This window comes from Nannobrachium achirus, assembly GCF_963921795.1.
Source record: "Nannobrachium achirus genome assembly, chromosome: 2".
Taxonomy (NCBI): Eukaryota; Metazoa; Chordata; class Actinopteri; order Myctophiformes; family Myctophidae; genus Nannobrachium; species Nannobrachium achirus.
In genome coordinates this window covers 54,971,184-54,998,992 of record NC_137811.1, presented here as the reverse complement: position 1 = coordinate 54,998,992, position 27,809 = coordinate 54,971,184, and the positions used below count along the sequence as shown (strand labels likewise).

The 27,809-nt window shown below is 43.9% G+C and overlaps 1 protein-coding gene across 1 annotated transcript in view; it reads left to right on the top strand.

Annotated features, from left to right (window-relative positions):
- Nucleotides 1–27,809, top strand: part of me1 (malic enzyme 1, NADP(+)-dependent, cytosolic) — a 145,023-nt gene that overhangs the window by 46,464 nt on the left and 70,750 nt on the right. The window contains exons 2-3 of the mRNA XM_080720338.1: nucleotides 10,646–10,779; nucleotides 18,131–18,280. Coding sequence (XP_080576464.1) covers nucleotides 10,646–10,779; nucleotides 18,131–18,280 — 284 coding nt within the window. The remainder of the gene's footprint in view (nucleotides 1–10,645; nucleotides 10,780–18,130; nucleotides 18,281–27,809) is intronic.

Here is a 27,809-nt window from a genome sequence, read left to right as displayed (position 1 = left end):
GATAAACCTCGGTCAGTTTCTGCAAGCCGAGGCCATCCTCTGCTGTAGGTGACTTTCTCACGGTCTACTTTACCTTACAGCATGTTTTAGACTTGCTACTTTAGACTTTTTCCAGCTTTAACTCAGACTGGCAGATCTAGTATTGCGCCATTATTGACTTCATTGTTCAAAGTTAACGTGCTACAATAAGGGAAGTACTATAAAGGCTTTTTTTGTGGGTTTATTTGCATTTCACTTTCACAAAGTGCAAGAATTGTCTCACAAACATTAGGCCTAATTCTAGTTTGGATTTATATATACAGTACAGTACTGAGTGACAACAGGGAAAGGTCACAGGCACCTCCTTTAATTTAGCAGGTGTCACATGTGTTCTAGGCCTATGCTTACATTGTATACTGTAGGCTACATGTACAGTATTATTCATACTTAATTATTGGAGCTGTGTGGAACACAAGCTCCCTATACGTGGCCGTGTGTGTGGCCGTGTCTGTGTGTCTGTCTGTGCGCTGTTGTTCAGGCCAGGCCAGACACCCACACACACACACACACACACACACACACACACACACACAGCTCCACTTCGAACAGAGGTTCGATTTTTTTTTGTCCTTAGGGCCTTTATTGTTTAGTTTGACTTGAGACCCTTTTTAGAAAGTTTTATTTTATTTTATTTTATATAAGAGGTCATCTCTCTGATCACGTTGAGCAGCCTTCATCTCTCCCTATTCAGAAAGTATTTAACAGGTGCATTCCTGCTAGTGGTTAACTCTGACCTACTACAAATGATTAACTGTTTACAACCCCTATAGATCACTCCACACATTCAAAATAATGTTTGGTCTGCAATGTTTAACCCTACGCTACAAACGTTATAAACCTCGACATCCTCATGCACATGCATGAATATAATCCTATTTCCATTCATTTATCTGTATCTTCGACTCATACAGTATGTGACTTAATGCTATGCATGAAATATATTTTGTATATATTTCTTCAGATGGAAATGCATGGATTTCCATTATTCCCCTAGTGGTGTTGTTTGTCTCCTTATTTCTTAATTGCTAATTGACTACCACCTGTTGATAGTACATTTTTAATTTACAGTCAGCTGTGTGTTTTATGTGTGTGTGTGCGCATGGAAATCACCTTTGTACAATACAGTACTAAAGCGGCCACTAAGCATGCAGCCAAATTTACCACATTCACACAGTGGCCATCTTGGATCACATGACTACATGGGGTGGTCTGAGCCTGCATTACAAACCATTGTAAACAATGGAGCGACGGCCCCAAAATATGAGTTCTGTTCAACCCATTTAATTTGACCAAATGGGCTGGTGAAAACATCAACATCCCCAAAAGGATTAAAAATAAGGGCTACGGTAACTGGTTTGAATGGTACATCCACGATATAGATTGCAACATTGGGAGTGTGTCGCTGTTATTACATGTCATCTTTTCGACACCCCGACTCTAACCCTAACCCTAACCTCTGTGGAGTGAGTCGCTAACCCTCCGGTCGAAATGATGGTCGTTCGAAAGAGCGCGATTTTGCCGCAACATTACTGTGTACAGACTCACTTGATATGTGTGCAGTGCTTGCTCCGCAGCGCTAACATTAATTAATGAGATTAATTCATGTTAACATTAATTGCCGTAATGTCAGTTACTGTAGCTTTAAGTAGATATGAGCAACTTCTAGCTGCTGATGTTTCCATGTTAACATTGTTTTATTTGTTGTTAACAAAGTTAATATGATATTAATATTAAGTCCTTAGAATGCAAATTAATCTTGTTAGATTGATTCATGATTAACATGTAAAAATCACAATACAGTAAGTTAGTATGATGGCGAAGCAAGCGCGGCACAGATACTGTAGTAAGCCTTTGTTTGTACACAGTAATGTTGCAACCTACTGTAACTTACCTTGAATATCGTGGATGTACCCTTCATTCCAGTTAGTTGAAGCCCTTCTTTTGAATCCTTTTGGGGATTTTGATGTTTTCATCTGCCCATTATGTCAATTTGGTCAAAAGAAATTGGTTGAACAGAACTCATATTTTGGGACCATCGCTCCATTGTTTACAATGGTACTGTACATGTGGTCATGTGATGCAAGATGACCGCAGTGTGAATATGGTCAGGGACAGTTTAGCCCGATATTCGTCTATTCAGTACTTAATTTCACCCCGCGCACTTTTCAAATGTATCTAGAGTGGAATTTAAATGGCCATTCAGGCTAAATATCAGGCAAGAGAAATCCAAGATCTATTACTTTTTGCAAGTTCTGATAGTTTTCAGTAAGACAGGAAAGGTGGGAGAGAGAAAGAGAGAGGGGATGACATGCATCAGAGCCTTGGGTCCGATTCAAACCCAGGCCAACTGCTGGTTCAGCCTTATTCAATCATGTGGTATGCACTCTTACTCAGGTGAGCCACAAGGGCACCCCAGACCTATACCACTTTTAAGTGAGCAATTAATTCAAGAAGGTCATCCCACCCAGCGTTTCATTTCTTCCTCTTTTGAAATGCACCACTTCACTCACTCTTATAGCCGCCTGTAGGTAAGTGCTCTGTGACAACACACATCCCTGCCAGGGAGAATCTCAATGCCAAACATTTGAGCCCTTTGCCTGTAGAAGGCCTTTTGTCTCTGTCTGTGATCTCTAGCTGGGGTTCAGTGAGGCTGAATGGGGGAAAGCCTCCCTGTTGTGTCTGGCTCAAGTCTCCCTCAGTGGAGGTCTTTTCTGCTTGAGTAGCGGGCACTTCCATTGGAAGCCCACACCCAGGACACTATAGAGGAAAGAAAGAATGTGCTGTTTCTTGAAGATGTTTTCTCTGGAGATATGTAAATGGCACTCAACAGGAACGTTCCCTCTTCTCAGTTCATCTGGAAATCGCATGTCCCTGTGACATCATTTTAACATTCTTTTCACGGGCCATGGTAAAATGTAAAGTGTGTAAGGGTCATGCATTTTTGCACCATATTTTATCTCTGTCTCTGAGAGATTTGCGAGCCATTCAACTCCATTTGCGTTCGTTATTTGCTGATATTATCAAGGGAGAAAATTGCAAAAGAGAAAACATAATGAGAGAATAGTGCATGAAGACAGATTAAGAGGTTTTAATGCCGTGCTAAGTGGGCCACCCCTTAGGGTGAAGAAATCCAAACTGTGGTATTAAGGAATTTAACTCTATGCAGGGTCAGTTGTTACTTTAACTGTAACCAAGGGAGTGGTTTGTTGTCTGTCAGTCACTGCCTGCCTTGCCCTTTACAAGCCCACTGTTTAGACGGAGCTATGTGTGGTTGCGACAGATGGAGATTACAAGGCTGGGGCAACAGCATGTTTAAGCTTCTGAACCTTTAGACAGGAGGGGGAAAAAATCCCAACAAACAAACCCTCCCTTTGATCTCTGTGGAAAAGCTAAAAAAAAGGAACTTTATCAGTTTCAGAGAACTTTGACTTTGATCTCTCATGTTTGACCATCTGGTGAACTAATTACCCGTTACCTTTACGGTGCTGGTTTTTGGGGTGGGCATGGCAGTGGTCCGAGGTGAAAGGGTGGCACTGCCCAGTGGGCAGATTACAGGTTTGGTCGCTTACCACTGCTTCTGGAACATGGAGCTGCGGGCGGCACACGTGTTGGCACAGGGCTCGGGCACTTCAGATGTGGTCTGCAGCATGTGGAAGCATTCTAGTGTTATGCCTGCCCAGCCCAGCCTGTGGCTCCCAGGGGGACAGTGAAAGAAAGCATTTTCACCAGTTTATCATCGAAAACACTGCATTGAACAAACAACAATGGTGTGTTTTCTGTGTGAACGTGCCAGACCGCATGTGTGTGTGTGTGTGTGTGTGTGTGTGTGTGTGTGTGTGTGTGTGTGTGTGTGTGTGTGTGTGTGTGTGTGTGTGTGTGTGTGTGTGTGTGTGTGCATGGCTGGTCATATTTTGGTGGATTATTTGTATGATCTGATGTCACAGTTTGTTTCAGCGAAAACAAGCTGACAGCTGAGTTCGTGTGACACATTTTCCATGTTTGGTCTATTAGATTAACACCACAACAGCTAGTGGCTTTCTCTATGACATCTGAACCACAACACCCCCTTCTTATCACCCCATTCTCCCTTCTTCTATTTACCCTGGGCTATGTGAGGAGAATGGCTTTCATCAATGGCTGTTTAAGAAGGCTTTGCCCCGACAGACAAACAAAACGTTAGACGAACAAGGGTTGAGGGGTTGAGGGGATTGGCAGGTCAGTGTATGTGCTGAGACCGGGTGTGAGGCTGAGACAATATTCAAGTCACAAGTCAAAGAACTGCCAAAACTGGCATCACAAGTTCCCACGGTTCTGTTGCCAGGTTCTGCACACCATTTTGCTTTAATCTTCCATGCCATCAAAGCCCGCTGTGGAAAGGCGCTCCCCTGCGCCTGCTCTCACTCCATACCGGCTGCCCAACCCTAACCCAACCATCCGTGACCCCAATCAGAAAGTCACTTCACAGGCCAGTGTTTCCCCTCCGTCTTTGCCAAGCTCCATGCTCCATTGTCTGAGTCGTTAATTGGTCAGTTTGGGCCGGGTTCCATTTCACATATGACACTGGCAGTCTTTGAGGGCCCACAGAGCCGTGTGGATAATTATTCTTAATGAGACCATGGCTCCACTCACTCAAAGAACCAGGCCCTGGTATAGGCCTATTGGGCACCTCTGACACAACAAGCCTTCACTGTGTATCCCACTAAAGATTGTTTTTTTGTTGTTGTTGTAAAGAAACAAATGAAAACAAAGATACATAAATGTCTGTGTTTGTGAGTGGTACACTGACATAAAAGGGCCCTTTTATGTCAAAGAAAGGGTGTGTGTGTGTGTGTGTGTGTGTGTGTGTGTGTGTGTGTGTGTGTGTGTGTGTGTGTGTGTGTGTGTGTGTGTGTGTGTGTGTGTGTGTGTGTGTGTGTGTGTGTGTGTGTGTGTGTGTGTGTGTGTGTGTGTGTGTGTGAGAGAGGACTGGATCTAATTTTTATATAGTCCTACATTAAACTCAGCTCGCATCATGTATTTTAAGGCTCCACTCTGCTCTGTCATATTCTTCATGGTCAGCTCCGGAAGAGCTGTATAATGGTCTAACTGCTGTCCCTAACCTCTGAAGTCACACACACACACACACACACACACACACACACACACACACACACACACACACACACGCACACACACACACACTGAGAGTTCCTCTGTGTGATGTCAACCACATTGGTTCTCAAAAAAATAGATTTGGCTGTAATTCAGAGCTGAGCTACTGTCTATTTGAGAGCCCTTAAGTACAGAGTGCGTCAGGCCTCATGAAGTGACACGGACGCAAAAAGAGAACAGTACTTCAGTGGCTGAAATGACAACAGCCGACATTCTTGTTTCAGCCATGCTCAAATGATTTTAGGGAAGGGAATAAATTAAATGTGTGCGAGTGTGTGTGCATGAATAGTGTGTCATTACGTTTAAACAGATCTGTTGATGTGATTCATATAGACAACAACCAAAGCACAAACATTTTCAGGAAATGTTCTGCCAAAGTGAAAATGGCATGTTTTTAATCTCTTTTTGAAAGTTGTTCGTCTTAACATTCGTTGAGCAAACAAACTCAGTGTTCTGAAGATGTAAATCTGCCCAGATGGAATAATGTGCCTGAATTACAGACAGCTTAACTGCCAAAAATGTATCTTTCTCAGTTGGTCACGCAGACACACTCTCTTTCTGACGTCACAATAACACCACTTCTTCTCTTCTGACAGATGACTGTCTTCTCAACTGGCAGAGGAAACAGGTTCACAGGTCTGAGTGTTGAAGGTTAAACCCTGACACTAAACATGTGTGTGTTTATCAATAGGGGGTCAGGGGTGTGAGAGGAAAAAGGCAGGAGAGGTCAAGTGTCGCCAGTGAAACAGGTAATTGGACAGGGCCTCAGCCTTACAGGTGTGAGTGTTTCATGTGTCTATATGTTTCTGTGGCAGCCTCTGCGTAGGGGTTTCTGAAGATGTTCAGAGAAGCGGTATGTCACACTAGAGTGTGAGCTAACAGTGGCCTCTCTGGACACAGATGAGCCAGCAGGGTTAATCTGTGAACCCAGCCAGTGTCCAAGCAAACAGCCCAGCAGAACACAGAACAGAGGGCACGTTTAACGGACCATAACTCATCTTCCTGGAATGTTTGAATAGAATGGACCCATGAATGTTTTCCTGATTACTAGACTGTCACTAGACAAAGTTCAGAGTGTTCACAGCATGCCTAGCTACTGATGGTAAATGTCAAGAGGCGGGAAAATGTTCAATGGAGATTTCCAGGTGGTGCACGGGTAAAGTTCTTGCCCACCACTGACTGTGGTTTGATTCCGGCAGGGGAGTGCTGTCTGTTGCTAGTCACTGAGTACAAGTGACTCCTGCAGGTTGTTCGGGGCACCTGTTCAGAAGGGAGTGGAACTGGAAGGGATACATGTTGTTGTTCCTATGCATGCATTATCCGCTATGCCCTCCTGCTGAAACTCAATTTATGAATTTCATCTGATGATGATGATGATGATGGCATTTCTAAGTAACAAAGCCATAAGAACAAGTGACCAAGATAAAGTATATCTCCATATTAAACTATAGAAATAATTAAGGTGAATTGGGAGTGAGTTTGCAGTTGTGACTGCAATGGGGTGTTTATTCCACTGTTTGGGCGCCAGGAGGAAGAAGACTCTAGGACATGTGGAGCTTTGTCAAGGGTGTTTCAGGGAAGTCAAAGGACAGCATTCCTGTGTTAGCTGATCTAAGTGAGTGGGAACTGGGAAGGGACATAGGGTTGGTTCTCTGGACTCCTCTCTCTCAGGTGAAAACAAGTGGCGCTGGCGATGCCACGTGTATCTGAGGAGACGTGGTTGTCTACACCTTCCCTAGGGGTTGGCAAAGACAGGGACTATAAACATGGGGTAGAATTGGCATAATGACTGAAAAAAGTCAGTCTATAAATGCTTCACTCAACTCTGAATACTGATTAGAGCATTGCCAATTACCAATCCAAAGTCTTTAGGGCAGTCTTTCACATTGGTTTCCAATGCAGTGCATGTAGGTTTGTTAGTGGCTGTTCCTGCATGTACTGTACAAGTGATGTGTACATACAGTACACAGCTTTCTTTGTTTAATAGCACAACTGACATGGAAAATGTCAAATTGCCCATAAATAATCATTGGTAATCGTAATCTTTGGCAACTGTATTACATTTTCTTTTCTTTAGAAAATGTGTACACTATATCTTATGGCAATTCAGTTTTAGAGCCAGGTTCCAACCAGGGTTTTATATCAATGCCTCTCTCTCTCTCTCTCCCTTTGATTGATTGATTGAAGACTTTATTAGAAGTTTGCATAGGAAAAGGTACAGTTTCATGACGGTACAGTTCACTGGTACAAGGTCTACTAAAAGGAGATCCATGAAAAGACTAAGCTTATTTCCACTGGAAACCATTGAAGTATCTCATATAACATTGAATGACAGACAAATAGAACACAGTATGCAGTAGATATGTAAAGAAAAAGAAAAAAAGAAAACAGTAAGTCTAAACAAACAGTATATACAAAGAAGGGGCAGGGGAGGGTAGGGTTGGGCTAGGTTCATTCTTTTTTACCAGTTGCGAACGGCTGCTGCCTGTAAGTGGTTTTTCAGGGCAATTTTAAAGGATGCTAGTGATCCACACTCCTTTATGGCCTTCGGTAAGGCTTTCCACATTTTGGTGGTATAGCAGAAAAACGAGTTTGACCCTTTGTTGGTTTTTACTCTGGGTTGGAAGTGATCTGTGGCGCTGCCTCTGGTGTTATAATTATGGACATCCTTAATGTTTATAAAGTATTTTGACAGGTACTTGGGTATCATAGTGGTGTAGTGTATCTTGTACACCAGGCCCATTGCAAGTTGCTGTACTCTGTCATCTACTCTGAGCCACCCCACTCTTAACTCATTCTGTGCCAATCACGTGTATACACGTGATATATTAGCGCATCCCACAGTGCCAATCACGTGTATACACGTGATTAAAAAAAAAAAAAAAAAATTTGAAAATTTTTTTTTGAATTTTTTTTTTTGGACCCCATCAAAACTAGTGAACATGATTTCAATCGCGATTTTGCATGTTTAACCCCCATACAACCCCCATACAACTCAGGTAGCAGACCTCCAAGCTCACAACAGTGTAAAACATAATGGCTATTATCTCAAGAATGCCTGAACGGATTTCCAATCGGATTTTTTTGTTTGAAAGCTGTGAACAAACTGCACAAACCCACAACAATGCAATCCAGGATTGCATTGGATTTTTTAGAGCTCATTCTTCTCTGTTTTTTTCCCATGCATGAGGTGTGCAAGGTTTAATCATGGCTAAGTTGACGAAAATAAGGCTTTTAAAATGCTTGGTAGCCAATAGCTAACTTCAAGCTAACTTCATCCTCTTCCTGTACATGCACAAAGGAAAGTGTTTAGGCAAGTCATGGCTGCAGGGCTTCTGCATATACCAGCATATCTCTATGGGATTGTCTGTGGCACACTTGGCCCCCTCTAGTGGTGAAAGGGTGGCATTAAATGAGTTAATTGGTGAGTAGCGGTGAGGTGAGTCTGATAGGGAAGGTTAAGCAGGACCCTAATTAGTTTATTTTGGGCTGTTTGGAGTTTTGTTTTCAGGGCTTGTGGGGCGTCACGATACCATACGTGGACTCCGTAGTCAAAGAGGGGCTGGATTATTGCACCAGCTATGGTCTTCAGTGTGTTGAAATTGACCATTGGGGCGATCCTCTGTAGGAAACGAGTTCGTTGATTGATTTTATTTATTACTTTAGAAGTCATCTTTTCACTGGAAAGATTAGCTTCAAGGATACATCCTAAGTAAGAGATTTCGTTTTTTCGTGTTATGACCTTGTCACCCACTTTGATTGTGAAGTTATCGACTTTTTTGAGGTTATGATTTGATCCAAAGAGGATGGACTCAGTTTTTCCCAGGTGAATTGATAATTTGTTGTCACTAAGCCATGTGCAGATCTTACTTAGTTCAGAGTTAAGTGTCTTTTCAACCTGCAAGTGGTCCTTGCCCGAGACTAGGAGAGCCGAGTCATCCGCGAACAGGAACAGGTTGCAGTCACAAACAGATGCCATGTCGTTCACGTATATTAGGAACAACAGAGGTCCCAGTATGCTACCTTGAGGAACACCACAGCTTACTGGGAGGGGGGGGGACAGGGTACCGTTAATCTCCACCACCTGTTCCCTCCCCACCAGGTAAGACTAGGCCTGTCACGATTTACGAAAAAATCGATTTAAATCGATTTTATTGGGGGACGGTGAAAATCGTCTCTGCGTGTTCAACGTCTAGCGTCAGGCAGACACAGGCAGCGGCAGCTACAGTAGGAAGGCTCACCCACTCACAGCTGCCAGCGTGCCTCCATTGGGCTGCAGAGAAGAGCTCCGCGATTTCGATTGACAAAGAGAGCAGTTAGTTGAGTGCTGTGTCATTACTTTGCTGCTACAGAGCATAGCACTAATCAGTGCTAAGGGCTAACAACAACAATGCTACGTACAGATGCATGTCTCTGCCACTGGTTACAATGTGGAAACAACGTTTCTAGTGAAAACAAGAATTGACACAGTCAATATATAAGCCGGTGGAATGGTAAACAAGAATTGACACATTCAATATATAAGCTGGTGGAATGGTGTGTTAGAAAGTCAGGGACTTTGAACAGTCTATCCACAATGAGACACTAGGTCTTGACTTTGATGAATTATTGATTTTGAAAAGAGGGTAAGAGTTGTTATTATGCCTTAGTTTGTGCCTGGCTTACAGTACAGTTGGCTTTATATCTACCACAAAAAAATGCATTCTTTGATACAGTATTGAAAAAAGTGTAAGAGTGTTGTTTAAAAAAAGAACAGGATTTGACATTTAAGAATTGATAAGTTTACACTATCTGTCATTTGCTATTTGCTACTGTATAGAGGATAAGAGAACATCTAAAACATACAGGATTCCTTGTAAGAGAAGACAAGTGAACTGAAATGTTATTGTTGTTTTTTGTCATTTGATAGTTCTACTGTATTGAAAAGAGCATAAGAGAAAACAGTATTTTTAAAAGCAAAAAAAATACTGGAATTGTAAGAATTGTGGATTTTTTTGGGTAATTTCTCTGGAAAATAAATTTGTTGAAAAAATCGTGAAAAAATCGTGACATCGTGAATCGTCAACCTTGAATCGTGATTCGAATCGAATCGTGGGTTTAGTAAATCGTGACAGGCCTAGGTAAGACTGCATCCAACTCACTGCTGCGTTGTCAAGACCGATGGCTTTTAGTTTCTCAATCAGAATAGAATGATTTACGGTGTCAAATGCCTTCTGGAGGTCCATCATGACCATGCCGCTATATTTGCCGTCATCCGCTTCGCTCCGTCTCCCTCCCTCTATCGCTCCCTCTCTATATACTGTATCTCCATTTCCTACTTGTATCATAATAATATTGTGAAAATTTCAGCTCAACTGGCATAAATAGCTTACACCATGGCATGGTGACAGTCATTTGTAGCACTGTTATTTGTTAGCACGCGGGAAGCTAACAGTGGCTGGTGTGTTCTCTGCAGGGCATGGCCTTCTCCCTGGAGGAGCGTCTTCAGCTGGGTATCCACGGGCTGCTGCCGCCCTGCTTCCTCAGCCAGGATGTCCAGCTGCTCCGCGTAATCAAGAACTACGAGATGAAGAAAGACGACCTTGACAGGTGAGAGACTCGCATCGCATTGGCAGAGACGCACGTACACACACACACACACACACGCACACGCACACACGCACGCACGCACGCACGCACGCACGCACGCACGCACACACACACACACACACACACACACACACACACACACACACACACTCACACACACACAGATGTGCATACCACTCACTACCTCCTCCTGATGTAGTGAGTTACAGAACATTCTTGTTGTCATTCTTCTGTCAGCTGTTTTTTTTTCTTCCTCGCCCCAAATCAGCAGTCCTTCCAGTGCTGCTTTTGGACGTGGCCTCTTATCTGAGTGGATCCCCTGCCTTTGTGCTGAGAGAGAGAGAGAGAGAGAGAGAGAGAGAGACAGAGAAAGAGAGAGAGAGACAGAGAGAGAGAGAGAGAGAGACCGACCCTCAGGAACGGGGATCATACTGTACTGTACATCTGGAAGCCTTCAAAAGAGGAGAGTGAGATTACGGATCACTCCTCTGAGATCTCTGTTCATCTACTAACACCTTACTGTTTACTGAACAAAGCTCTGCTGCTCCATTCCCCGCTCTCCCCCTCTCTACGTCTCTGTCTCTCTCTCACTTTGTGTTTCTCCATCTCCTCCCTGTTCCCCTCTGGCTTCCTGGTGGGTTTTGACAACTTCCACAGGGACCAAATGAATTTCATTTATTTTTGCATGCTTCATTAGAATCCTCTGAGGTTTTGTTGGGGGGGGGGTGGGGGGGGGGGGGGGGGGGGGGGGTTTATGTAATACAATGTACCACCACATGCTAACATTTGAGCTTGGTCTCTTTGATGAATTACTCCATCATAGATACCACATGCTTGTAGTTTGGTTTGAACTGAAATCATAATAGTTTACTGTTCTGGATTATGTTGAGGGCTCCAGTTGTTTTTATGTGCGTTTCAATTGCCAATCTGAAATCTGTCAGTCAGCCTTTTACATCAGCTGTGACTTGTAATGCCAAAGATTAGGGAGTTTTGGCCCGTGGTTGAGACAGGATTTCAACGTCAGCAAGAGCTATTGAGCTACTTAATATCCGTCTGTTTTTCCGTTGGAGTGAGGCGTAGCAACAGCATCGCGTCAGTGTCTAAAAACAGTCATTATGTGCTCGTCATTGCCATTCCCATGCCCTATCAATGTCACTGACAATCTATCTCCTGGTCCTGTGTGCCTTCCAGCCATGGGCTGAGGTCCAATGGATTAGGGAGCGCTATTTGCCTGTCACTGCTCAAGCCTTTGTTTACATACATGCTGTTCCCCAAGTAAAGCCATCTTTGGATTTATTGTTATTCTCTGTCTTTTTTCCAATTTTATTTTATGACCCTTCTTTAACCACATGAACCGAAGTAGTGTCCCTATTCTGGGCATGATGTCATAATAGGTGAATATTCGGTGAGAATTTGCAAACATCTGGTGAAAATAGCCGAGCGTTGTCGCCCTCACAGCTAGAAGGTCCTGGGTTCGATTCCCGCCGGGGGACGCTGTGGGCACTGGGGGCATGTTCCCTCCTCAGCACCCACACCCTAGGTGGGGTTGGCGATAGGGCCTTTCTGTGTGGAGTTTGCATGTTCTCCCTGTGTCTCCTAGGGTAGATACCCTCACAAAAACATGCAGTAATCCTGGTCTCTATAATGCCTCCCCCTGGCCAGTCGGGGCGCCTGATGGAGGGGAAAGGAACTGGTTGGAATAACGTGTTCCTTCCACGCGGCACGCGCTACGTCCAAACCAGGGGAATCCCCACTGTCAGGTGAAAAGAAGCAACGTGGACTCCTCATGCATAGAAGGAAGCATGAGGTCAGTCCGTTATCTCCCTAGGCGCGGCAGAGGGAGAGCAGATCCCAGGATTACATAGGCAGTTGGCACTGGGTGAAAATGGGTTACAAAATTGTGGGATAAAAAAAAAATATATATATATATATATATATATATATATATATATATATATATATAAAAAGCCGATCTAGAAGTCCATCAGCTCGTGTTGGTGAGCCTGTAGATCAGCTATCTTCAACAAACAGATTTGATGTAGAGAGGAAAAAGGAGGGGGCCAAGTTGCCCTGTAGGAGCAGAGCCAATAATGTTTAAAAGTGTCACTCATTTCTAAGTCTTTGGACCACTGGTTCCCAACGTGGGGTCCGGGGAACCTCAGGAGTCTTTCCTTTAGGGCCTCCCAGCTTAATGGCTGAGTTAGGAACCAGTGTACAAATGGAACTAAATGCTAATTTATGTTACTCACGGTGTGTACAACTGTTACAACATTGTTACACTGTTACACCTCAGTATTAAAGTAACACTGAGGATTTGACAGTGTAGATTCAGGTCCCACAGGTCAAATAAAATGGGGGTCTGTGGCCTCCTAAGGCTTTCCAAATGGGGGACCTTGAAATTACAAAGGTTGAGAATCACTGATTTGGAGTCGCTTTTCTTCTAATGTATCCCTCATGCTACTAAAAAGAACTACAGTATGACATTGTGGCAAAGTGAGCACTGCAGCAGAGGGCACTTCAAACATTTTATGAATTAAATTGATTGAGTGAGCAATGTACTGAGAGTGAGTTCTGTATGTTGTCAGCAGAGGAAATGGTTGTTCAAAAATGTTGCCAACAAAAACATTGTATGAAATGTACAACTAAAGTGAAACCACACATACTCAAAGAGGTTGATAGAGAGCTATGCTGCCAGTACAGTGATGGGCTTAGAAGGACGAAGGAGTGTGAAAGACCTGTAAGAGACTGATTCTCCTGGGTAATTGGGCAATGTATCAAGACCTGTCAGACAGGCCTTGATTAATTAGAACCAAGAACCAAAACAGTGTCTTGGTTCTTGGTGGAACAGGATTCATGTTAACTTGATTGGTCCAGCTTCAAGTCATAAAGTTTCCCACTCTCAGGTGCTTATACAGTACTATACTGTACCAGTAAGACTCCCTAATCGGGAGATAAGCGACCGTCAGGTCACAGTATACACAAAGAGGCCTGTAAGTGGCAAGTTTGTACGACAAACGGTTGATGAGTAAAGCCAAATGAAGTTCCGGCCAATCAGAGGAGGGGGTGGGGCAAAGTTAAACCAATTAAGGTGAAGGTGTACGACAAACAGTTAATGAGTAAAGCCAAATAAAGTTTGGGCCAATCAGAGGAGGGGGCGGGGCTAAGTTAAACCAATTAAGGTGAAGGACTCTTAATCAAGTAAATTGACAGCAGCCACAAGTTAGTAGGACAAACGGTTGATGAGTAAAGCCAAATAAAGATCCGGCCAATCAGAGGAGGGGGTGGGGCAAAGTTAAACCAATTAAGGTTAAGGACTCTTAATCAAGTCAATTGACACCACCCACAGGTGTAGGACAAACGGTTGATGAGTAAAGCCAAATAAAGTTTTGGCCAATGAGGGGAGGGGGCGGGGCAAAGTTAAACCAATGAAGGTGAAGGACTGTTGGAGCAGCAGGAGTCGGTGGTCCCCGGGAATTCCCCGTGAGCAGCCCAGTTGGTGTGTTGATTTGGTTTTTGATTGGGGGTCCGTGGAAGTGCGGGGGTCCTGAAGGTTGTGGTTTGGCAGGCAAGGAGTGTGTGTAGAAAATTTCACATGGATAGGGGAAACGATGGCGGAGATATGAGTAGGGCAAAAGTGTGACGTGACTGACGGACGGACGGACGGACGGACGGACGGACGGACGGACGGACGGACTGACAGACAGCCGGTGGAGGTTTTGATAGTAAATGCGACCTGACGGTCGCAATAAGAGTACTGACATAGAAACAAAACATTATTACCAAAGTAAAATGAGTAAGCATGTGCGTATATGCAATAATATTCAAATATCATGATACTTCTGTCATGTCCAGATATTTAGACAAAAGTGCAGCGAGGGGTGGCTACATGGGCTGCTGTTTGCAGAGGAATTGAACACCATTCACCATTGTGGTGGGCAGCAAGAACCTTACCCCTGCACCACATGGATGCCCCAAGAGGGAATATTTTGAAGATATTTAAGCGGAGGCAGTCAGTGTAACTGAGAGAAAGGTCATTAAAAATACAATTTCAAACGAAATATCATGTTTTCATTAGTTGTACGTAGGCCTACAATGCAGTCAAATTGTATGACAAGAAGGACATAGTGTTAACTTCCTGGCACAGCAGCAGGGACCAGGGACGTGCTGGCCATTGGGAAAAGCGGGACAACTCCCGAACGGCCGGTTCATTCCCGGCCATTAGAAAAAAAATAAAAATAAATGTCGGCCTTAGTTCCATTTTGGGGGCTGGGCGGCCAACAAAGTAAATCGTTGTTGTCGGGCAGAAACCTCGTATCTCCAAGTTTCAAATGTGTAAATTGTTTCGCAAAACAAAGCCCTGCTTCATCATACAAGGCCGTCGCACAAAAGTAGTGAAAACAGCAGATCTACAAGCACACAACGCCTCGCGGTGCGAGGCGTTGTGTGCTTGTAGATCGGCTGTTTTCACTAGTTTAATGATTTTTTTAAATGATAAATACAAAACAAACGGTTTTGGACATATAAGGTTTCCACCCAACAACGACGAAATATAACTCATGTAATTGGCCCGCTGGCTTGTCACTTTGTCACAAATCTTTGAGTAGCAGCAGCGCTATAGAGAGAGATCTCTCTCTCTATGGCGCGCAATGAGGGCCTCTCCAACTCTTTTTCCCGGGCTGAATCAAGGGCCCAGCACGTCCCTGGCAGGGACCACCCAAAAACATTTGCGGTGTGCGCTTCTCGCCGTAAATACTATGGGCTAGGCCCCGGACCATGTCAACTCCTAGATCCGCCCCTGCTGTGAAAAAAGATTGTACTCATAAAAACAATGTGCTAAGACTATGATTTCAGGAGGTTTGATTTTACAGGGCTGTGGGGAGCGTGAAAGGGCTTAAATTGGTAATAGCAAGTGAAGTCACGAAAATGCCTTAACGAATTGATTTGGAAAGAGAGACAGTGGAGTTGATAGAGGAAAATATTCGGTTCCCACACTGAGCTTAAGTAGAGTTTCACATGCTTGTTAACAAAATTCAAGCTCTTGTGTCTTAAAGGGCCATTTCACCTCTGGGACAACCAGATCTTATTTTATTGTTGTTTGGGACACACTCAACACAATGAGTGATTTTTTGTGTGTGTGTGTTTTTTTTGTTGGTATTTTGCATCATCTTAGCACTTCTTCATACCTTTTGCTCACCGGGTCCCCATTGTATAAGGAACAGCACTGTAGTGTAGCAGTCTTGTTGATAGAGGCTTACTCCTGAAATGTATGGATTTGAGTAGATCTTAGTGTATAAGAATAAAAAAATCTGCACACCAATCTGCTCACAAATACAAATTTACTTTGGTACCAATCCAGCACCCAGCCTAGTAGGTTTGGGATGTGTGTGTCCTTTGGCTGTTTATCAGCCTTTTGACTAGATCTTAACAACTTTAACTACTTGAGGGCCGTTTATAGTTACGTATGCTTGATTTTGTGTACGTTTTGGGTGAGAGAGTACGTACAGTAAATCCATCGACATGCATAGTTCCTCTACGTTATTTACGTGCCGACCCGCTCTCCTCTCTAATTCTGCTCCCGTTGGGGCTGCGCGCCACATGGAGGTGGTTCTGCACACACATGTAAACCGAAGCATTTAGCCAAAATCTGTCTGGACTGGTTCTGCTGTCTGTCTGCAACGTTATCGCGGTAAATGCAACTCCGCAAGGGTACAAATGTAACCACATGGATGGATCCGGACCCGGAGTAATTGTAACAAAACACACGTACACACTGCTCATACAGTATATTGAACATAATTCCCAAGTAATCAATGAGCCGCTGAGCTAAATCATCTCTTCTTGTGTGCCTTGCTGTCTGTGTTGATGACTGAGTGCACCAGTCTCGGTGTTGGAGGAGAGGCGGTGTGAAAAATCTCTCTCACCCTCCGTTGTGTATTCCTGCGGTCCTTATATACTACTATGCATGGTACTTTAGTTGACTGGGGTCCCCCAAAGTTCTATATTTGGTCTTCTCCTTTTATCCCTCTTGTCTAACACTGAACAATAGCCAATCTACAAGCTCATGTTTGCCCCAAAAGTGGGACCCTAGGGTTCATGTGGTTAGTTTGTTGGAAACGTGGTCACGGCAACACAAACATAACTGTTGTAGCAATATGTTCCTTCGTTGGCATGTTATATAATGCAACGTATTGCCCATGGGGCAGAGTCCTGCAACAGGTCGGGGGCCCCGCGGGAACCCGACGGGTACCCGTGTTTGACGGGTGAAAACGGGCGGAATATATTCTATTATAAATTCCGCCTAAAGAACGTCATAGGAGCGCACACATTGAGCAGCAGGACAGAACCATGGCATGCATACAGCGTTTCCGCCTAAACAACGTGGAGCGCACACAGTGGGAACTGATTAATGACAGGCGGGGTGGGCGCGGGTTGTCAAAATTGGACCTGTGCAGGACTCTGCCATGGGGCAAGCTGATTTGGCTGTCTGGTACAAGAAAACAGTTAGTTTCAACAGCGAGTGTCAACATCATGCATTCTGCTTCTGCTGCAGCCTATCCTAAGGGAAAAGGGCAATGCATGCTTTTCATCTTCTCAACAAGAGGACCCTTATTCTCCTGCTTTTATGGAAAGATCTCTTGATTAGGCATAGAGCCGTTCCTGGTGTGGTCTGGTTAATTTGGGTCATATGTAAACCTTGGGCTCTCTGTCACAGAACGATCACAATAAAGAGCTTGTATAGAATGTCAGAGGGCTGTGTGTGTTTGTGTTCTGTGTGTTTTTCTAAGAATTTATAATATAAGCAACATCAAGTGTACCAGTAGTTATTGTACGACACAGAGCTCTCAGCACTAGACATTAGACATCCTGGCATGTTCTCTCTCTGTCTCTTTCTCTCAACCTGTATTTGCTGTGAGACTATAGTCTCATGGACACAGGAAAACCTGGGCCGTGCCATGACAGTCAGTTCACACGGAGGAGGAATCTGTTGGCTGAACGATACCAGGCTCTACTCTCGTCCAATGTCACACATTCTTACCCCTCACCTTTGGCACAAAGATCTGCCTGGAGACTCCTTTCTGTCTGCCTCTCCCGTCTCTCTCCCACTATTTCTCTCTTTCTTCTCTCTCTCTCTCTCTCTCTCTCTCTCTCTCTCTCTCTCTCTCTCTCTCTCTCTCTCTCTCTCTCTCTCTCTCTCTCTCTCTCTAATATAGGCTATACAGTCATGTTTTTGACCAGGGATTTCGGAAGTCTCTTCACAAGTCTCTTCACAAGTACTGTATGGGTTCTTGGAGATGTTATACTGTAGTGTAGATTAAGATCCTCTTTGTTTTCTATCCCCTGTCCATCTCAGATATGTGTTTCTGATGGGGCTCCAGGATCGCAATGAGAAGCTGTTCTACCGGGTGTTGACGTCTGATGTTGAGAGGTTCATGCCCATCGTTTACACCCCCACTGTGGGCTTGGCCTGTCAGCTGTATGGCCTGGCATTCAGGAGACCAAGGTGAGATGCACGCACGCACGCAGGCACGCACACACATGCATACATGCACATACACATGTGTACATCAATACACATGTGCACACATGCTGCTACATAAGGAGAACCTCTTTTAAGTCTAGAATAAAAATAACAGATTTTCAAATAAAACCGATTTCAATTGAATTGTCCTTGCTTATTGTAAATCGCTCTGGATTAAGAGCGTCTGCTAAATGCCTGCATTGTAAATTATACATTTCCACTTCCATCTACATTGAAGATCAACAAGACAAGTATGCTCATGTTATTTTGTGAGCAACACACACACACACACACACACACACACACACACACACACACACACACACACACACACACACACACACACACACACACACACACACACACACACACAGTACTTACTGTAAACGATTTGGATCCATCACAGCGAAACATAAAGCTCAAGGAATCTTCAAACATCTGCATGGTTTGTTGGACTTGGCATTTGATGCTACAAAACCTGAGCTCAAAATCAGAGGGTGTGGTAGGTCTTTCAGCTGGATTTTGGTTAGACCTGGCACAGCTCAAGGCAAGCCATTAACGGCACTGGAAGTCTAGGGTACACAGTTCACCTTGAGTGGACGTTGCAATGATCTTTGCAGACAGTAGTTAAGCAGTTGCCTCTCCTACAATAAGCAAAACAAACACACACACACACACACACACACACACACACACACACACACACACACACACACACACACACACACACACACACACAGTAAAAGCATCAGTGTTAATTTCGCCGCTTGTAACTCTGAGAGTGTACAAATGTACCAAATGGTTCCTTACAGGTCCATTTGGTTACATTTGTACACACTCAGAGTTAAATTAAAGCTCAGGATTTTACTCTGCACACATCAGCTGGGTATGTTTCCCCTCAAACTGATTCATTAGGGCCAAGTTTCTTTCTCAACCCAACACTCTGCTCATTATCCCTGTGTGGGATGATAAAGTTGATCTGAATGAGTCTGAATGAATCCTTAATACTCCTTGGTGATGAGAGATTGAAAATGGAACCAGTTTTACACTCTCAGAATTAACATTCTAGGTTTTGGTGTATACTGTATTTGGAGTTCAATCAAACTCAGTAGGGTGTCTTGGATGTTGTTCTGTACTTGGCTCTGCCTCAGTAGATAATTTTTTTTTATTGAGATGATCCCAAGTATTGTTTGTTTTTTGAGTGAAATTGATAAAAGCAAGACCACACCAGTCAACTCTCACATTTTTCCAAACCGTTTCTCTTGCGTAAAACAGTGGAGCAACAGTGCAGTAAGGGACTTTAAATCATCTACAACTGTATCCCAACCTCAGGTTCTTTTTAGTAATTATGAGTCCTAATTCACCTCACTTCTGTCCACAGAGTTATTTTAAATGCTTACCTTGGGTGCATTTAAAAAATCCCCCCTCCACATAACATTGTGTTATCCAACATCTCCCCGTTTCCCCCTTCCCTGCAGAACTATGTGGAAAATATTCCTAGCATGCTCCCTACCTCTGACACAGGGCTGGCTTGAGGAGTTATTTTATACCCCCACCCTCCCTCAGTCAGAGAGCAGTGGGCCAGGACCTGCTGCCAGAGCCCCCGGGCTGGGACCTGGGACTGTTGTTAATGTGTATCAGGGGGGCCGTGAGTGGGATGCTCTGGAGAGACGCCTGGGTCTCTGACAGACCTGGTTTTGAGCCAGGCTGTTTCTCCGACCCGAGCCCAGGGAAGAAAGGAAAGGGAAGAATTGCTGTGCCGGTATACACCACAGTGTACTTGGGCCTCTGTTGATGGTGTATAGATCACTCCTATATAGATCACATATTGTTTCCTCTGGCTTTTTGGGTGATTGAGCAGTCTCTAAGGCTCAGGTACCTACACCTCCACTTAGTCTTTAACATACAATCTTGCTCTGTTTGTCTATGTCTCATGCACGGTCTCTAAGGCATCCTTGCACAGCAGCAACTTTTGAGAAAGGCTAGTGATACATTACCATTGTGCGTAAGCATGGGCGCGTGCACATGTGCATATCTTCAGACCACCATAGCAGCACATAAGAGAAAAGAGATTAGCTCCCTAATCGCTGGCTCTTGGCTATAAGGACTGCTATGTAGAATAGACAGCGTCTCTGTGCCCTGCCCGGCTTTGCAAGCCCTAATCTGCCCCATGCAGACTAAACACTCCAACACCGGGCTCCGCAACCAAAGGTTATAGGTCAAGCGCCATTAAGTGTCAAAACATGGCTGATTTACAGAACTCTAGATGGGGCAGAGGCAGGAAGCAGGGATAGATAAAGGAACACATTCATATCATTAGATGAGTGGACATATGCTAGCTTTTGGTTGGTTTGTGAGCTTGCAAGTGGACACAGTGAATCTCTTTAATGCTTTGACAGAAAAAATCTGTCTGCCTTTTCTTTGCACAAAGTTTGTGCCTGTTGAAGCCGTAAACGTGGGTTCTGTTCCTTGTGTGATATCTGAAAGTGCGCCAGTGTGACAAATGATGATGTTTTGTTGCTCTAAACTGATCCCCAGTATTGCATAAAAGTAATTACATGTACAAACAGTTCAATCACCTTTAGTGTCAGTACATGCCGTAAGGTGTTCAGACATACTAAAGAATGCTAAAGAATTTAGGAACGTCTAATAGGCCCTTGACACTGAGATTAGGGCTGTTGGGGAGCTTTCAGGCTAAATGACAGCAACCAATATATCTAGCTAATAGAGACTGATGACCATCGGTAGCCCATTAGTGAAGTTCCCAGGTAGAGGTCAAAGGTGGTTCAAGAGCGGTCTTAGGATCTACTGTCGCTCAATGAGTATTACTGCAGGATTGTACAACTCGTGTTTTTAAATGAGCTGTACACCAACATCTTTGCAAGTATACATTATTTTATATATTTGTGATATAATTCCTATCTGGTGTTACTGACACTTTTGAAATGTGCAGTCCTTTATATAATATTGGTTGTGTTACCTCATGTGTTCTTTCAGTATTTTAATGAGCGGTGCTAACCGCTCCTACATCTGGCTTTGTCTGTTCGTATGTACGTATGTATGCCACACTTGGCACATTGGCCAAGCTTCGTAGAAGCACCACTGCACACTGGGTGTGATTTTTTTTTTTATTCAGACTGCTCCAATACGTGGCTTTGTGTTTTTCCAAGGGGTTTCCCATTGGATGACGTAAGTTTAACATAAGCTTTCAAAGGGAAAATGGGGTTATAACTACCTTACTAATGGCCTGGGCCAATGGCATAATGGTCCAGGCACCTGGGCTGAACTCATTAAGTGCCAAAACCGAAAAAGTTCGGTTTTTTAAAACGTATTAAGGAATGCCAAAACCGAATAAATTCGGTTTTTTTTTTAAATTTTTTTTTTTGGACCCCATCAAATCTAGTGAACATGATTTCAATCGCGATTTTGCATGTTCCACCCCCATACAACCCCCATACAACTCAGGTAGCAGACCTCCAAGCTCACAACAGTGTAAAACATAATGGCTATTATCTCAAGAATGCCTGAACGGATTTCCAATCGTTTTTTTTTGTTTGAAAGCTGTGAACAAACTGCACAAATCCACCCCAATGCAATCCAGGATTGCATTGGATTTTTTAGAGCTCATTCTTCTCTGTTTTTTTCCCATGCATGAGGTGTGCAAGGGTTAATCATGGCTAAGTTGACGAAAATAAGGCTTCTAAAATGCTTGGTAGCCAATAGCTAACTCCAAGCTAACTTCATCCTCTTCCTGTACATGCACAAAGGAAAGTGTCCAGGCAAGTCATGGCTGCAGGGCTTCTGCATATACCAGCATATCTCTATGGGAAAATGCCTGGCACTTTCGGCACCCTCTAGTGGTAAAATGGCAGGCACTAAATGAGGCCTGACAGCGTGTCGCAAGTTCGAGTCCCGATCCGACGACCTTTCCTGCGTGAAACCCCCCCATGACGCGCTTCCCACAAAGCTTGGCCAATGTGACCCTGGGCGTACAACAAACTTTGGATAAAGCCAGATGTTGGAGCTTAACTCATTTACCGATAGTCCAGATAAAATCCCTATGTTCCTCTCTGCCAGTGTCAGTGTCTAATCGTCCGACCGGAAGTGCTTCCGGTCGGTCACTTCTGTATCTGGACGGATCAGTTTCCGTATCCGGTCTGGGGCAGGACTATTGCGCAACTACCGTTAGCTTCCGTGTAAACAGTAGGAGACAGAGCTCAGCGATGGAAAGGTCTTTTTTTCAAGCGGATTTTTGTATTTAAAAGCTGGAATCGGCTCTACACACGCCTGGAACATGATCCATGCAAAGATGGTGCACGATGTGCACGCACGTCCCCACGTTAAACGGTAAGGACGACGTGGCAGTTAACCCCTTCAGTCGATGTTTAAAAGACGGTAAAAGACAGTAACTGCATCCAGGAGCAGCGCTCCAAAAATATACCATACCATTGCTAGCTACCATTTTCTAGTGTGAAGTTAGCACCGCTTACTTCACACGATTTTTATTCTCTTGTATACTCGCCCCTGGGCTTATGTCTTAGAATCGGAATAAATAAATAAATAAAGTAACGTAAAGCAAGTATACATTCTAATGGTGGTCTTGAAAGCCTTTATATTTGAGCTGTATGCACATGAGGTGCGAAATGATGGTAGAGCCAAACACTGGCGAGGTCATTATCAACTCAATGATGGACCTGACACAGCTTGATTAGAGCTGCACTTTCTATGGTTGAGAGAGGCTGCTCTTTGATTAAACCTGTGGGTGAGATCCAGGAGGTCACAGAAGCCTAATGAAAGGCATCAACTGATCCTGTGAAGTGGCTCATGTGTTTGATGATGTAAGTATTACTGCCCCGGGGATAAGAGGCTTTCACGTTGCAATCTCTCACCATTGAGGCCCACACGCAGTGTTTTAAGTGCGCAGCGAGAAAGTGTATTTGTGATCTACAGCATTGGTTCTCAATATGGGGTCTGGGGACCCCTGGAGTCTTGGGGTTCCAGCCCCCAGCTACTGTTATCCTATTAAAATGGCGAATGGGTGGGCAGGCCGGGCGGCTGACCACTGACCACCGCCCCGTCACTATGACTATATACCAGTACAGTACTGTATAGAGATCACTATGACATAACCATATCGAGTTCCCACTGCAGCTACACCTAAATATGGCAAGTAGCGTACGTGTGGCACTAGACGCAAACAAACAGTGTTGTCATGGCGTCAGACAAAAAAAAAGAGTCCGATCGGTGGTGCGACGTACAGGTGTGAGGGCCGCGTTAAATTAACAATGGAATTTACAGCATAGATTGGGGTCCCAGACATTAACATCATTACAACATTAGTCTGTGGTCTAATCAATGCATATCAAAACTGGGGGTCTATGAAATTAAAAGGTGGAGAATCCACTGTATTGGTATGACCCTCTAGTCTGAGTAGACATCTCCCCACCCTTCCTCAGGATCTTTGCAACCTAAGCTGTCTTTGAAATGTGTCAAGTCAATTGCAACCAGGAATATGGACCAACCATGAATTTGGCCCACATCGCTTGAGTCATTTGTTAAATTTGTTGTTTTATTACGACTGATGATTGGTGTTGATGAAGGCATCTAAACAACAATTTCAGAGTTTGGCATCTAGCAGATAAGCACCATCCAACAACAGTGTAAGTGATGAAGTAAATTGACATGAAAGAAAAGAAAACAAGCATGATTGTGCTACAAAGTGGGCTGTGAGGAGGAGGAGAAATTAGAGAATTGGTTTGGAATGACGCGGACCTCATAAGGAACCCATGGCGAAACATTTGGGAACAATTCCATTCTTAACTTTGAGGACTTTGTAGAACAATATAAAACTCATGTCTGAAGTCTAAGCTTTAGAGAGGTCTGGATACAGCATATTTGCAGCATACTGTAGTAGGATAAGATCCAAGATTGTCGTTATTATCCCTGAGAGGGAAAGTTGAATGGTAGCTAGAAGCCTTTCTTGCAAAGTAAAAATAAATATATATTTCTTTTCTACTTTTCCCATAGTTGATGATGACATTCAGGCACTGCTTTCAAGACAGTAATGGCGTCTCAAAACAACGAGCCATAATGTTAACGTTGATAGAATAAACAACCAATTGGGAACAATCAACAGCGTAGGTACAAAAAATAAAAAAGGTATCCTGCATCAACTTCAATTATTCTGCATTTCTCCATTATATGATATGCAGGGTTCCCACAGTCATGAAATTCCTGGAAATATTTTGAAATTAGAAAAATATTTTTCCAGTACTGGAAAAGTTTTGGAATTGATCAAGGGTCCTGGAAGGTCCTGGAAAAAAGTAGCTATGCATTGTCTTTGATTATTGATTTTGTTAATGCCTCTGAAATGACAAATTAAACATTGGCCAACTTGTCAAATAGAGGCAGAAATTGTGAAAATAGCAGATCTACATGCTCACAACGCCTCGCGAGCATGTAGATCTGCTATTTTCACAATAAAACCATGTTATACAAAATTCCTCAACTCTCTTCAAATATGATTATTTCGGGGGTCACAGCCTGAAAAGGTTGAGAACCACTGGCATACACTACCTGTCTTTGGGCATTGCGCATAGGAATAAGCGACTCATTATTGAGCTGAATTATTGTCCTGGAAATCGGGTTAAATATTCTGGAAAAGTTTTGGAAAAGTTTCGGAAATTAATTGGTAAAGATGTGTGGGAACCCTGGATATGGCCAATTATGTCATTTTGACCTTGGCGTTTGAACATCTTGACCAAAAATGCAACCAGCTGTTCTTGATTTTGATCTTTACCTTGAAGCACAGGTGCTTTTGGACGTTGTGCTTTTGATCTTGGCTTGACCTTTTAGTTTTTCAACCTAAAGGGGAATCCTCTCTTCACGGCAGCCTGCTGATGATCCTCACCAGATTTAACGAAAATCTGCCCATCTATTTTGTATTTGTTTACACGCGCAGTCGCGCACACGCACACACACACACACGCACGCACGCACGCACGCACGCACGCACGCACGCACACACACACACACACACACACACACACACACACACACACACACACACACACACACACACACACACACACACACACACACACACACTCACAATCACACTCTCTGGGGGTGATACATCTACAGTTAATGTGTTTCCAACATACTAATGTGCCATTTTCTTAGTCCCCAAGATATCTCACAATGATGATTCCATGTCAGATCTATTCCGATTAAAAGCCCTTTACTGTGCGCTGTGATAGATGGATACTCTGAGAGAAGCTCTATTCTCACTGTGGTGGTGGATGTGTAAAGTCATGGAGAGTTTGGCTCCAGACACCTCAACTCTAAGATGTTTTTGATTCAGCAGGATCGGGAGCCTGGATCCAATTAGGGTCAGCGAGCACAGTGGTTGTCAGTAACAGGCTTTGTCCTCTGAGCTGTCAGCACACAGCAATGGTCTGAACAATCACCTTCTCTTTATCCAACTCCCTCCTGCACTCATCTCTGTCAGTCTTTGTCTGTATCTCTATCTATCTCCCTCTCTCTCATGCTCCTCTTCCTCTCCCTCTCTCTCTCTCTCTCTCTCTCTCTCTCTCTCTCTCTCTCTCTCTCTCTCTCTCTCCCCCCCCTCTCTCTCTCTCTCTCTCTCTCATCCTCCTCTTTCTGCCAGGGACCCCTTTCAGGAATACTCCTTCTATACCTGTCAAGATTTTAAAACATTTAAAGCTATAGAACAAAACATCCGATCACCAAGATGGATGAAACTATAGTGTGCCAAGCATGTTGGCTTAAAATCTTTCATCAATGTTGATTGCAGTACAAATTTCAAGTTCAGGTGGCGTAGAGTTTAAAGCACGCACCCAGTATTGCAAAGGTTGATTCCCGGCAGTGGTGCCCTGCTTGGCTGCTGGGAACGCCAACAAACACAATTGGCAGGACTGGTCTAATGTCTCTGCACTAGCAACCCCTGCTGATTGGTTGGGATGGCTGTTTTGCAGGGAGGGGATGTGAGGGGAGATGGTGTGAAATTCTGGGCATGTTACACTTTCCTCTCCTACACCTGACTCCTCTCTGTCAGGTGAAAATAAGTGGTTGGTGACTCCATGTGTATCCAAGGAGGCACGTGGTTGTCTGTCTACACCCTCGCCAGGAGCAATAATGGGTGTTGGCAGCGACAGGGACTCTGGTAGAACCCTAACGGCTAAATTGGGATAGAAAATAGGGGGTGGGGGTGGGTTGGGTGTGTGTGAATACGTTTCAAATTTGCACAAAGCTCATCCAATAAATGAATTTGACTGAATGGGTTTATGTTCCTAAACTCCAAGATGTTTAAACGCCTTCACCAGTAAATACCTTCAGCATGTGAATTCTGGCCACAAAGTTCACTCTTTCCAGAGGTCTTAAATTGTAATTTATAGTGCCTCCTTTATATCCAGCAGGTGTACTGGAACAGGAAGAACAAGTTATGGAAACAGATCGATGACGTTGATTCCTGACAGAGACATACAGCTTGACACGGCCGAACACCCCAAGTTCAGTCTGTCCCTAAGCTGTTTTGACAGTATGCATTCCTGTTCCTATCTTACTACAGTAGTGGAACCATAAAAATGAAAAGTGTGAGAGACTGGCGGGTTAAATGTGCTTTATGGCAAACATCATGTGGGCAAAAGGTGGTCACTTCCACTTATTGCATGTATGTTTTAACCAGGGACGTGCTGGCCATTGGGAAAAGTGGGACAACTCCCGAACGGCCGGTTTATTCCCGGTCGGTCCAGGCCGGCCATTAGGAAAAATTCAAAATAAAATGTCGGCCTTTGTTCCATTTTGGGGGCTGGGCGGCCAACAAAGTAAATCGTCACTGCATGTCGGGCAGAAACCTTGAATCTCCAAGTTTCAAATGTGTAAATCTTTTCGCAAAGCAAAGCCCTGCTTCATCATACAAGACCGTCGCACAAAAGTAGTGAAAACAGCAGATCTACAAGCACACAACGCCTCGCGGTGCGAGGCGTTGTGTGCTTGTAGATCGGCTGTTTTCACTAGTTTAAATCATTTTTCAAATGATAAATACAAAACAAACGGTTTTGGACATAAAAGGTTTCCACCCGACGACGAAATATAACTCATGTAATTGGCCCACTGGCTTGTCACTTGTCATGATCTGAAATGGCAAATCTTTGAGTTGCAATGAGGGCCTCTCCAACTTTCTTTCCCGGGCTGAATCAGGGGTCCAGCATGTCCCTGGTTTTAACAATGTTGTTATTTCTGGACTATTGCTGCCTCAGAAGGGCATAACAACGGCTAATAAATCACCGGGGAGACTGCAAATTGAAATAAAATTATATAATTTCTTTACAACATCTGTCATGGCTGAAGTGCATTCTGCAAGGGTTCCAGAGCAGATGGCATGAGGTGAGTTTCTAAAAAGAGTTGTTTGTGTAGGACCGATGCCAGTGTTGTGCTACCCAGTAGAGCCGTTTTAAGCCACTGACTTTCCCTGGCCTCGTCTATGGAG